General features: G+C 33.9%; 1 protein-coding gene across 2 annotated transcripts in view; it reads right to left on the bottom strand.

The window, feature by feature from the left end:
- The window catches only part of LOC114328952 (REST corepressor), a 45,878-nt gene that overhangs the window by 10,161 nt on the left and 20,971 nt on the right, over positions 1–14,746 (bottom strand). Inside the window, exons 5-6 of one of the 2 annotated variants that reach the window (XM_028277948.2) lie at positions 8,000–8,097; positions 756–951 (exon numbers count right to left, since the gene is read on the bottom strand). The exons of the other annotated variant lie outside the window; for it this stretch is intronic. Of the exons in view, the coding sequence (XP_028133749.1) occupies positions 756–951; positions 8,000–8,097 (294 nt within the window). The remainder of the gene's footprint in view (positions 1–755; positions 952–7,999; positions 8,098–14,746) is intronic. 2 annotated transcript variants of the gene reach the window in all.

Below are 14,746 nucleotides of genomic sequence, written 5' to 3' on the forward strand. Positions count from 1 at the left end.
ATTTAATATTTTGAGTATGTAATATTCAATTTAAACCCAACCACTGTTTGGTTTTGCGGTCATTAGCGCAAATACTTCAAAGTTCACTGAAGATGGATTGATAGGTCCGAAAACGTTTATTCTGAAGAACTATTGGAATCCATTTGCATTATTAATTTAATTCTTAATTAAATACTTATACCATTTACAACAGAAGTTTTTTACTTCGATGTTAAGATTTTCATTCAAAATCAAATTTAAGGACAATACATTTTTCCAACATTTGGATTGCAGCATGATCTTCCTAGATATCATAAAATAGATACTCCGAAATTTCCAAAATTATTGCTTTTATTTTTTCTTCCAACCAAAAGATTTGATTATAAACTTTTGATTATCTTCAGCGAGAGACATTTATATAGAGGGTGTTTGCTATTTCTTCACTGTAGTTTTCCTTATATTTGGATATAACAACAATAGATCTCTTCAGATCAAAGTGCCGAGAGACCAAGACTGCTTGAACGATTCAATCTAGTCTAAATGCTATGTTAGATTGTGGATTATAAAACAAACAAGAGGATATTATATTGTTCAGTTATTAAAGATTGTACCACTGTACTGCAATTATTGGAAGAACCAGAAAAAATATGTCATTTAACGATCAATTTTCAGAAAACTTCTTCATAAAATTCGTTCGACAATAGATAATAAATAAATAAATAAATAAATAAATAAATAAATAAAAAGAATAAACATCTACAACAAGAACAACTTACTTGTCTCTGAAGGGAATCGAGCTCTCGGTCCATGGCTTTAAGCATCACAACGCCAGTATTACCTGACGCCATCGCAGCGAGGTCGTCGTGGTTGATGAACATGCCGCGTGGGGGCTTTCGCTTATGGCGGGCCCCCAACGAGGGGCCGCGCTTACCACCCGTCGGCCCTGACGTGGGCCTCAACAGACCGGTTCGTCTACATAATATAACCAATGGGAGTGATCAATTTTTGTTCAATTTCGGCGAGTGTTTTACATTTTTCAACAAATAAATCAAGACTTTTTACTGCTAGTGATAGAAAAATACAGAATGTCCCATTTAACAGTAACTAGGAGTATCAATGTATAGATACAGAAAATTATGGCTCACTACTAATATACCAAGGTATCATTCTTGCTTTTGGGTGATTCATCTACTCATCAATAGTAAGAAATGGGCAGCAGCAATGTTTCAACTTGAAGGTATTGATGAACGGCGTGAAGGCGTCGGTTAGAAAGGTTGTGAACGTTTCTTGTGACTGCAAACTTATTCTTTTAATTGACTACCTATGAAATGATAAATCAATTATTAATAGACACTAGACACACATTTCAGAAACTGAACCAAACAGGGAAATTAACAATATAAGACCGTCGAAACATGTGTTAAAAACCAAATCATACTTGGTGCAACCTGTGAACAATAAGAAATATCGAGAAGGTGACGCAACTTTAAGCTCTATAAGAAATAGCCACGCCTGTCAAGTACGAAAAGTACAATCTCAGACCAGCCCTATTATCAATGTATGTACGAATAGACGTAGAAGCTGGCAAATACTAAGGTGTGGGCCGAGGGATGTTTTCCTTTTCTAATCAGCGTAAATCTGAGCTGGGGAAGAATTAATCCCAAGAGACGAGTTTAACGAGACACCTCCATAAACCGTCCAAAAACCGCTGGGTAGTCCCAACAATGATTGGTGGTGTGTAATCTTTGATTACACCCTTCTCGAGGTGGCCCTGTTGAAACTGAACCCAGCGGATCTAGACTGGAAATATTCGGTAAACAAACTGTGGGGAAGGCTATAAAGCATTAGGTTGACAGTGTCGCAAACGGTTCCTTTGGGGTAACTGGTCGCACCCTATCGCAGACCTTACCCTCGCAAAGTAGGTTCTGCGAGAGGTCTCCAGCTACGCGTGGGACCAATATGGTGAACAAACAAAAAAACCAAAAAATCTCTTAAGCCAAAACCACGGTTTCTAAAGCCGAAGGACAGGGAACTTCTAGACAAAATCGAAATGCCGAACGTCCAGGTAATTTTAAAGAAAATCAGTAAGCTGATGAAACAAGATCAATATTACATACATCTAAAAGGGCTGTAGTCAAGGCCAATTTCATCAGAGTCGCGGAGAGGTCAAAAGGATGTCATCATTAGAGGTCATGACAAAACAAAAACAAACTCAGAACACCAAAGGTGAGATCAAAAAGGCCAAGGTGTGACCGAAGCACACCACCCGAAAGCCAACGCAAAGGAAGAAGGCCAAGAACCGAGGACTTTCAGCGAAGCTGTCGGTTGCGGCAGTACTAACAGGATTCCCAGAAGCTAGATGTGGATAAGTTTAAGCCAGTCCAAAAAGCCATTTTGGCGGCTTATAAAGAAATTTCAGAAGCAGCAACTCAGGTTCGCTTCCTGACATGAAGAATACCCTCAGACCTAGAACAACAATGATCTGAGCAGAGATCGCAGGATTTTGGAGGGGGAAGATATACCCAAGCCGCACTCATGCACATCCGTCTTCAAGCCGTATTCGTACAGGATGAAGATGGGGAACGTCTCGAGTCCAAAATGGTCCTTAATAGACAAAGGATAAGTAACCATGGGCTCAGAACACATCTATGAACAATCTGGGGTAACAAACCTACAGACAAAGTGGTTTTAATGAGGTTCTCAATGGATTTTGAATCTCTAGAAGAGCTTCAGGAGATTGGGAAAGTTAGCTTTCCGGAGGCAAAAACACTGGAGGAAAAGCCAGTAGCAACTCGCTCCAGCAACAGGGGAAACAAATCTCTGAAATAGTGGAGGAATTCGCCAAAATTTACGGCAGACCTAATAAGCAAATACAAGAAAACAGTAGTAGAACTGCTAACAGGGCATTATAGGCTGAATAGGCAGTTGAAGTTGATAGGATTGGCATATGATGACCTTTGCAGATTATGTCACCTAGAAGAAGAAACAGCAGAGCACTTTTTATGTCAGTGTGACAGCCTGACAAATGCGCGGTTCTCTGCATTAAGTGAATAAAAGTCACTGACAAAGGGCTACATAAAAGGTTCCGTCTCGAAGTTATTAGAGCTTTTAAAAAGGGTCAGGTTAGAGAATATAATATAATAAAATAGGGCTAGAGGATTACAATAATCTGAAAAGATCGCAGTGGAATAGGTCAAAAGCTACCTCATTGAATCCATCTATCTAAAGACTGAGGTGTCAAATTCATTATCATCGCTTTAACCAACATCTAGAGGGCGTTTATAGTGAAGTTTTCCAGTGAAAAAGTAAAAAATCTTGTCAACAATTTTGACATATAATCTGGCATTTAACTGATTAGATCTATGCGTTATTTCCATGAGATGAATAATGCGATAAGTAGTCAGAACAAGCAACAGACTTCCCATATTCAGCATTTATTAGGGTCCGTTTAAAATGCTGTTTTTTACTCAAAATTTTGATTAATCTTATTTTAAATGGGACCTTCTGTATCTTACTAGTGATGTGATATTAAATTAAAAATGTAAAACTCGTTGAAATATCGATGTAATAAAGTGTTTTGATATTTCTCTACGTGATAGGTAAAAATAGCACACAAAATTAATAAATCAGAAAAAATAAGCCTTTCATTTAAAGTAAATTTTCTGTACAAAAAAATAGCAGTAGTATGAAAGATAATACATACCATATGGGAACTTTACAATCATTGAAAATTAGTAAAAGAATTATTGATCTTTTAAAAATGCTTCTACTTCAAGTAAGGATTAGATCTCTACATGTCATATAGTTGAAACTTCGTTGTGGATTGATATTGGCACACATTTGTATTTAATTTTTAGACTGTTGACTTCGGGTTTCGGACACAGGCGTCGTTAGAGGATATCTACAAATAATTACCACTAAAATGATGCACATATCCCATTTTTTAACCAACCGATTTATACCCGCCATAGAGTGGCCCAAAGATGTGAAAAATCATAAGGCGACAATTCGGGACTATAAGGTGGATGCTCTAATATCCTCCATCTCTTTCGTTGCTTTTCTTTCACTACTTTGGCAACATGAGGCTGAACGACGTTTTTGTCGTATTGCATAATGGCAAGATAATATTTTTTTAATTTATTTAATTGCAAATTTACAATCTACTCCAAAGTAGCATTTAGAGTAATCAGTAAATAATTTATATTTTGTAGTATCCATGTTCCGAGTACCATTCAGCAATGGCTCTCCATACAGTTACTCAAGTAGGTCTTCTGGCCAGATTCGTTTCAATCTTCTATCTTCTAAGGGCTCATCGAATAGGTTTCTTATGGAATTTTTAGATCGCTATGCAAGGTTCGATTTGTTACATACCAAGGTGCACCAGATATCATACGAAGTGTCTTGGGCTGAAATGACTGTAATATTTTGGTATTTGATGGCTTGGTACATCCCCAGAGCTCAATCACATATGTCCAAATTGGCTGTAGTACATATTTGTAGATCATTAGTTTGTTTTCAAGTGATAGTTTGGACTTTCTATTGAGTAGTCAGTACATATTTTTAATTTTCAGATTAAGTTGGCTTCTTTTTGCTTCTATGTGTGTCTTCCATGTCAGTTCTCATTTAAGTGGAGTCCAAGATATTTTACCACAGTTCTTACGGGGATAGGGTTGTTATTTATGTTAACTTGAGGCGGTATGCTTCTTCTTGTAATAAATGTTATTTGGGCAGATTTATAGGTATTAACACTTATTTTACATTTATGTAGCCATCTAGAAAGGATATCCAGGTGGTATTGCAGCTTTTCAGATGCTTGCGTTGGGTCCACGTCTGAGGTTATTATTGCAGTATTATCTGCAAATGTAGCTGTTATAATATTGTCGGTTTGTGGGAGGTCTGCAGTAAAAATTAGATAAAGGAAAGAGTCTACGCTACCCTGAGTAACTCCCGATTTTATAGGTTTATAACTTGATAGATCATCATCTATTTTCACTTGGAACTATCTATCATTTAAATACGATTTCAAGATAATGTAAAATCGATCAGGTAATACAGTTTTTAATTTATAAAGTAGTCCATCGTGCCATACTCTATCGAATGCTTGTTGTACATCTAAAAACACCTAAGCACAGTATTACCTACTATACTTCTAAACTAGTTTTGATTTTATTAACCATTCGATGGATAGTTTCCTTCTAAATTCAAATTGATGCTCCAGTATAATCTCGTTTAGAAGATAATATATGTAAGATAATAATGCCATCTAGATTCGTTGCCAGCAATATTGACGAAATAAAGTTATTACCGTTTTGCCTGTATTTCGTGATATGTTGCAAAAATAAACCCATAAGCAAGCATATTGGTCCTCTGGCAAAAGACGAGGAACCCAGTACGCAGAAACTTTGCTGTAACTCAGTTTGTGTACAGATCTACTCACCAATATTTTCTGAAATTGCTGTTTAAAATTCGACGGTTTTTTCTAATCAAATCTTCCACACATGTCACATTTATGTCTGTTGATACATTACTCAATGCACCTGGTCGCGTTCATCTTAAATTTTCAACACCATTCGTTGATAGTTGGATAAGCAAAACATCCGTTTCCATACACTACTTACTTGCATTCGCGTATGAATTTACAATGGTTGCAAACCTTCAGCACACCAAAATTGAATAATCGCACACTGATTATATTTGGATGGATTGTTAACAACAAACGCCATTTTTAATTCACATTACTCAAAATCACAGTCAAATCCAAATAATAGGAACTAATCAGTGTAAAGTTTACAAACATAACTAATTGTTATGATTGCAATTGCTTCAGAGGCTAACCTGACCAAAGATGTGTTTCCATTGAACAAGCATATTATACTATAAAAAAATAATGTGCCCATAGAATGTGTTTGTATCTGTCGTTCACAAGCACGAATAACTTCAATTCTTCTTCTTCACAAGCATGACACTTCTTTCAGATGCTTCATATTATGATCTTTCGAAGGTGTTTTCGATATAGTTTTCCTTGTTCATCAGTTTCTGCAAATCTTCAAGGTTTTCTGCCAAAATAATAGTATCATCTGCATATTAATGGGCGTTTTCCATTAACCTTTATTCCAGTAGTTTCTTCCTCAAGAGCCTTTCTCGAAAGTTCTTCATAGTATGCATTGAAGAGAAGTAGTGACAGAACACAGCCGTATCTCATTCCTCTTTTAATTGTTATTTCCTTTGAAATTCGTCGTTGTCACATTGATATGACAAAATGTCAAAAAAAAGGACATTATATCTGAATTTGCTCCGATATAAAACAACATATTCTATATGTGGTCAAATCGGTCCATATACAATGTAGGAAATCAACGGGTCTAGGAAAGTTGGTCGAGAACACTTCGTCGACGGAAAATTAGTCGACAACATTTGGTCGACAAACAGTTGGTCGAATGCACAATTCATCGAATGGACAATTCGTCGACGAACATTTGTTCGAATGGATTTTTCGTCGACAAAGACCCAAAGGGAATAATACATCTATCTTTAGGATAAAGGGATTAATGGTGACAAACGACGGATTATTCGTTTTTATTAACCGTTAACTGGAATATTGTATTATACATGTCTGAATTTATTTTTTTTGGGGTTTTGTTAACTTTTTTTTCTAAATCTTAATTATTTTTAAATTTAATGAAAAAATTGGCTGCGGTGGGAGAGTAGACAGCAAATATAAACCGATAGTTTAATTAGTGATGTTGTGCCGTTCTTCTTTTTGGTGTCGGCGCACTTGCGAACGGAGCATTTCCGGACAAGTCAAATTTGGGGGCACTTGCGGACAAGACGAAATATGCGAGATGCTGAGGTAAATAAATTGTTAGGGAATCGATGCATTTCCGTACTATATTCTCGACTGCAATAATCAGTCGATATCAATAAAAAAGTAAAGAAATCGTGAGAATAAGCTTCCCTTCACACTTTATCCAAGGCTTAGGACTGGCAATCTATAAAATAATTTTTTTATATGGTACAAAGAAACTAACTTTATATATTGGCGTGTTTCCTCCATGTATTATTCCTTTTGGGTCTTTGTCGACGAAAAATCCATTCGATCAAATGTTCGTCGACGAATTGTACATTCGATGAATTGTGCATTCGACCAACTGTTTGTCGACCAAATGTTGTCGACTAATTTTCCGTCGACGAAGTGTTCTCGACCAACTTTCCGACACCGGAAATCAACAATACCGAGAATTATTATCCACTTCTTTAGATCTAATCAGTTGTATAAATTTGGAATATGTGAAACAAAAAGTGATATCATATCAGCTTAACCAAAGAAAGCCACTGGTGCTGTGACTTACCGAGTTCAGAATTGAAGAAAAAAACGCAAGGTACAGTATGCGGCAAAATAAACAGTACTGATATGAACATTGAAATGTTTATGATTATATCTAGTATACATGATCTAGCCTTGCAAACATTATTCAAGACGACGCACGTTCCCGATAAAACAGATGTTAAAGTTGTCCTCTGACCAGTGACGGATCTCCGGGGAGGGAACATGAGGAAGTGCCCCCCACAGAAAGACAAATTCATAAATTCAACCCAATAAACGCGCTAGTTAGGAAAATTAAGGGAACTTAATGCCTATAAGTTATTATTTATGTCTTTTATGTAATCTGAGTTTATCTTTTTTATGTTCTTTCGTTGGTTTTTCATTTAAAGTTCCCCTAAGGCAAATTTCCTCTCCCAAGGCCACTCCGTACGTTTCGGCACCTGACACATAGAAATTTGAGGCATACGGATTTCAGTACTGTTTATATTGCCACATACCGTATTTAAAACGGGCCAAACGAGTTGCAAAATAAGACAAACCTAAACTCAATGTTACAATTAAAATTCCCATATGACAGTTTCCTTTGTGCTTAATTTTAAACGTCTTCATTAACTTTGCCGTGCTTTTTTAAGGTTTTTGTTAACTAGGAAGAAAAAGATAATAAAAGTGGCTTTCCTGCCGTGTGGCGATACATACCTCCAGTGCTGGAAGCAAGAGTTACATAGGTTTCCTTTCGCAGTGACCTGCGTTACCGTGCAGATGACTCCGCAGTTTGAGCACGCTCCACCCTCACCCTGCACACATACAAGAACCAGACTCACCAACTGACCAACGCAGGTTTTTACTCAGTATCCGATACCTCGAAGATATATTTGACGTGTAGAAAATAAGTGCTGTTTGTTATTGTATCATTTTGAAATGCTGTTATAGTTTTTTGTAACAAAAAAATTATCAAAAGTTAATACCATCAATGTAAATCTGTTTTGTATTAAGTATGAAAATATAATATCTATTTAAATGCTACACTGTGCTAGGGTTAATAAGTATATTTTCTGGCATATTTAGAGGCTACCACATGTGTCCTTCCACAGGAATTGTATATTTCGGCGGCAGCCTTTATGACCATCCTGACATTGAAAGCAAACAATACTTGGAGGCCGAATTATGTATAGAATAGCAACACAAATACTCTTAGAAAAATAATCCTAAGGATTCAAATAAAGTGAATGAGGTGGCCATCCAATACTACCTAATCTACCAATCCATCGTCTGAAAAATATCTGATCTAAATAACGCCGAACATTTACACCAAAATGAACGGGAGCTCCGTCTTGCTGAAACCATATCTCGTTAAAATTGACACCAAAGTTGTTTTTCAGGGCAGGTACAATTTCATTTCTAAGTAGCATTTGATAATTATCCCTTGTTAAATTCTCTTTTATAAAAAACGGCCCAATTAACTGAGTAACCCGGCCATACATTTAGTTTTTGTGTTGTTTGAGTATTGTACTCACGTATCCAGTGTGAATCTGACTTATAGTTGAAATTTTGGCGATTTACATTTCCGCAGAATTTAAATATTGCTTCGTCGGAAAAACTCATCTTGTTAACAAATTTCTCGTCATTTACAATTTTTAAATGAATTCTATGAATTTTATTAATGTAATACACGAAAGACTGAAGAATAACCCACATTACGTATTTGTGCAGCTCTGCGTGAGGATGTATGTGGATCTTCAACAAAACTCTGCATTCAATCTAAAGTTTTATTGTAATTTATATAGTCCAAGTAATGAAGCTTAAAATAGGACAAAACCTCGCAATTTTTACAGAATGGATCGATTTGCTTGAAAATTTGAGAATAAGTAATAGATAGTCTATGGAACAAAATCTATATCATGCCAAAAGGCGCTTTTGCCATGGGGATGGTTGCCACCCCATTTCGGGGGTGGGATTTTTTATTATATATTTTTTTATGTTTATTTACAATCTGTTAAAAGAGTATTAAGTAAATTTGTTCCATGTTTTTGGGCATGAAGAAGAGACTTCCAATGATGTTTATTATTATATTATGACCGCAAAAGTTGGTAAAAACGTTCATTCTAAGCAAAAAACGTTCTATACATTTTTTTGATAAAATTAATAGGTTTCGATTTATTCGCTATCGAAAGTTTTATATCGAAAAAATCAATGTTTTAATAAGTTTTCTGCTAATAACTCCAAAAGTTTTCGTTTTATCAAAACCAACTTTGCTTAACTAAAATGTACCTTTTGAAAAAATAAACAAAACCGTTTTTATTATTTTCTTTAAGACCAATAGTAATCGAGCTATACTTTATTATATGTTAGCTCTTCTTCGTCAAATGTGAAATATTGTAGTTTCAAAGTCAAAAGACGAGAAAACTATGCATTTTTCGAGGATAACTTGTTCAAACTAATTTAAAGTATTTAAAAATATGTATCTACAGAAATAAAAAGCTCAAATATTAAGTGACTTGTAATGAAAAAAATGTCAATCGCTATTTTTTTCAACGAAAAAGTGATCGGAAGCAACCCCTTAATCACCACCCTAATTAAAATTAGTCATTGACCTGATTTGGTCTTCTTTATGTATTATTAATAGGTTCTAGAAGTTTGACCAGCTTAGAACGATTGGTTTAAAAAAATGGAATCAAATGCGAATAACGAATTTTTGTAGTTTGGAAAAAAGTGGTCTTTTCTTCAGAATAGAAAGATTAGCATCAGAGATGCGAACAAATGTTTAAATATGAAATTGTAGCCTATATAATTCCCAAGAACCTGCTTTGCGAAAAATTTTTCTACAGCAAAAATTGAGTGAGCTATTGACAATTGAAACTTGTAATAACATGCAAAAACCACCTTTACCAACCCTTTCAAAGTCACCTCTTTTTGCGACTGAGGATTTTAAAAAGATTTAATATTAATAGGCTTACAGATCTTGTAAAAACCTACAAAATTATTTTTTACAAAACTTTGTAAGATAAAAATAAAAAAGTTACGGTTAAAAAATCAATATATTTTTTTGAAAAAAAAAGAGAAATTCCATTGGAAGCATAATAATGTAAGTTAGCGGTGTTTTTAGTCATTCATTCTTTTTTATTTATGTATTATTAATAGATTCTAGAAGTTTGACTGGCTTAGAATGATTAGTTTTTAAAAAACTGGAGTTAAAAGCGAATAACGAATTTTTGTAGTTTGGAAAAAAATGGTTCTTTCTTCATAATAGAAAGATTAGCATCAGAGATACGAAAAAATGTTTAAATATGAAATTGTAGGTAATTTATTTTCAAGAACTTGGTTTGAAAAAAATTTTTCTATGGCAAAAATTGAGTGAACCGTAAATGAGAAAACTAATTAAAAATATTGATTTTTCGATATAAAACTAACACTTTCGATAGCGAATAAATCGAAAACTATTCATTTTATCAAAAAAATGTATAGAACATTTTTTGCTTAGAATGAATGTTTTTATCAACTTTTGTGGTTAAAATATAATAAAAAATTTCCACCCCGAGATCGGGTGGCAACCACCCCCATGGTAAAAGCGCCTTTCGGCATCATATAGATTTTGATCCTTGGACTATCCACTACTTATTCTCAAATTTTCAAGCAAATCGATCTATTCTGTAAAAATTGCGAGGTGAAAAGCTTCGGTTCCTGGACTAACAACAATTTGTGGCCTAGCTGTTCGAAAGCCACATTTTGTCTAACGTCAGTGTCAATTAAAATCCAATGTCAATGTTAGTTTGTTGACACTAAAAATTAATATAAAGATACTGCTGTAGGAAACAAAAATTATCCAGTTAAAAAATTATGAAAAGGTGTTCGGAATGTGACCTAATTTTAAACATAAAGCTTTAAACAGGTAATATGCGGTTTATAAGCTGTCAAACAGGGATTAAACAGGATAGTATTGGCATGACACATGGCACGATTTGTTGTAGTTGGATGAAATATTAGAAATTAAAATTAGAAATGAAATATTATAAATCAGCGAATATGTCTACGGTTGTATTAAAAAATATGAAAGAAATATTACTAACTTTGTAAAACATTTGTTTGCATACTTCGGTGGAGAATTCGATAAATAGGAAAACATCGGGCTCCAAGGTATGTCAAATTGTTGTCGGGGACTTAGGAAGTGGTCTAAAAAAAAGAAAGGATTTAGATTGGATTTGAGAAAGGAAAAATAGCATTGGTTGGTTCTAGTCTGAAAGAAAAAAAGGTAAATGAACGTTTTGCATAGAACTTTCGTAGATCCAAAAAAATCATCTTTAAAGTTACTCTTAATACGCCAGTCAATGGGAGCAAGAATAGGATATTACCTCCGAATTATATGCTACTGCATGGATTTTAATGACATTTCGGGCCTAGCCTCTACTTATCTCCTAATTCAAAGTCTACCATATGCCGATGTGTGCTTTTATCTTGGGGGGTGGTTCCCATCCCTTCTTAGGAGTGGAAATTTTTTGGTTAAAATTACCACGGAATTCGCTAGTGCTAGAGAACCTAATTCTAAGCAAAAACTGTTCTATATATTTTTTTAAAAAACTCAATACATTTTGAGATATTCGTGGATGAAAATTGGCCATTTTCGTTGAGACATAATACCTTTTCGAACGGTTTTTTGCGAATACCTTAAAAACTATGCATCTAACTAAAAAAACTATATTAAACATTTTGGTAGGTTATAAAGAAACAAAGAGACACTTGCCTTCATAAATCTTCTAGTTATAATACAAAAAGAGATATGGTAGGTGCAAATAGCTTGTTTTTTGGTACATTCTCAAATTGGTGTATTCAACTTGAAATAACAGAGAAACGGTCGATTTTAGGTGTATAATGCTACTAATACCTTTTGTAGTGCTTGAAAAGACTTAAAATGAGCTATATTAAAGGTCCATTACATTAAAACTAAGCGAGATATGCTGCAAACAAAATTGATAACTAATGTATTTTAAGAAAAAATGAGAAGTAATTTTAACCCCCATCCACCAAAATGTAAATGCATCGTTTTCCTTGCATAATACCTTTTATTATACCTAGTGTTATTTCTATGTTTAAAAAGTTGGAAGGGTTTAAAATGAATGGATTTAACCTTTAACTACACGCGCTGGCGTACTTTGTACGACAGATATAAGAATTCTACTGGAAATATATTTAAAAATTTAATTTTTGACCTTGCTTATTTTTCTAACCTATCACTGGAATGTGCTTTACAATTTGGTTTTAGTTTCGTTATAATCGGCGTTCTGGAAAGATCGTAATTTACATTTTATTATTTGTTGTTTCCGGTGGTGGACAATATACCCCAGGATTATATTAATATAAGTCGTAATATAAGTACATATTTTAATTGTTTTTTAGTCATTATGGCAAAAAATATATTTTTCTTTGTAAACAATACTTTTTCTCCTGTAAAAAATCACATTTAAAAAAATTTTTTATTAGTAATTTTATTTATCATGGAATCCAGTTATTCCATGATTCCAGTTATAAATCCCAATTGGCTTACTGAAAAGGAACTCCAAGTATTCACTGATGCCGAATAAGGTTTATAACAAACAACTAAGTGTATTTTTTCAAAAAAAAATTAAACAAATCCGCTGTTTTTAAGTGTATTTTCTTGTGGCGTACAAAGTAGGCCACGCGTGTAGTTATGCTATAACTTGATGCGCGGGTAGTTAAAGGTTAAAAAAAAGATCAAATTATAGCGAGCATTTTTAAATTTTCTTAAAAATCTTCTTTTTCTCCATGTAACTTGAAAATGGTAAGAGATACAGTAATGAAACACAAAAACAAAATTTGTATCTGAAAAAGCCCTACATTTTTGTGTGGTTTCTTTTTTTCGTATCTCTTATCTCTGTCGAGTTACATGGAGGAAAAGGAAGATTTTCAAGAAAATTTAAAAATGCGCTCTATAATCTTATTTTTTTTTTTTCAAAAACCATTCATTTTAATCCAGTCCAACTTTTTGGACATAGAAATAACACTATGTATAGTAAAAAGTATTGTAGAAGGAAAACGATGTATTTAAATTCTGATGGATGAGGGGATAAACATACTTCTCATTTCTTCTTAAAATACATTAGTCATCAACTTTTTTGCAGAATATCTCTCATTGTTTGAATGTAATCGACATTTAGTATTGCTCATTTTAAAGGTTTTTCCAAGCACTACAAAAGTTATTAGTATCATTATACACCTAAAATCGACAGTTTCTCTGTTATTGCAAGTTGAATATACCGATTTGTGCATGCAGCAAAAAAACAAACTCTTCTTACGTACCATATCCCTCTTTTTAATTTAACTTGAAGATTTGCGAAGGAACGAATCTCTTTGTTTTTTTATGACGTACAGAAATATTTTATATAGTTGTTTTGTTAGATGCATAGTTAAGGTATTCGCAAAAATCCGTCCCAAAAGGTGTCAATTTTTAATGAAAATGGCCAATTTTCAACCATGAATAACTCAAAAAGTATTGAGTTTTCAAAAAATAATTATAGAATAGTTTTTGCTTAAAATTAGGTTCTCTAGTCTCTTTCGTGGCTGTTTTAACCAAAACATTTTTCACCCCCGAGAAGGGGTGGGAACCACCCCCAAGATAATAGCGCACATCGGCATAGGGTAGACTTTGTTTCTTGAGCTATTCCCTATTTGCTGTGAAAATATCAAGTAAATCGATGTAGTAGGATGGAATTCGGAGCCAAATACCCTCATTGACTGCCCTATAAATGAAGATACCGCATGTTTTGGATATTTGTGTAGGAGTTTTTCTAATTTAACGTAAGCCAAATTGAAAGAAGAATCTTATGTACGTTGTAAGCTAATAAGAATTTATAAATAGTTGATGGCCTCTGTATTTTTATTGACCACATATTTTCTGCACGTACTAGGTATTACTTATAGATTAAGAATACATGTACTTTACCCAATTTTCAAGAGTACTATAGTTTCAATCTTCGAGATATCGTTAGCAACAACTGAGTACATTTAATATAATAAACAAAAGTGTAATAGCTTGATTTGGGTCCAGTTTGTGCATAATAAGAGCTTGCATTGATACTTTCACATGCATTTACAATAATTTGACCTCATTAACCAGATAGTTATTCTCTCACTACAAAAGAGTATCCCAAATACCGTGTTCTGAATATATCTAGCATTTTAAGCGAAAATATAAAAACATTAAATACAAGAAGATATATTATTGTGGCTACAAATAAGAGATTCATATTCATAGATAATTTAGAAACTCTGTTGGAAATATTAAAGTATTTTTAAAGAAAGTTTCAACCAATTAATGGATATCCAAGGTTCCACAGTCAATCTGATACTCTCTGTAAACAGAATGTTTAGCTTTACTTTGAACATAACATCATTATAATAATACTATCGAAAGGCATTTTTACCGGACAGATC

Source organism: Diabrotica virgifera, chromosome 1, assembly GCF_917563875.1.
Source record: "Diabrotica virgifera virgifera chromosome 1, PGI_DIABVI_V3a".
Lineage (NCBI taxonomy): Eukaryota > Metazoa > Arthropoda > Insecta > Coleoptera > Chrysomelidae > Diabrotica > Diabrotica virgifera.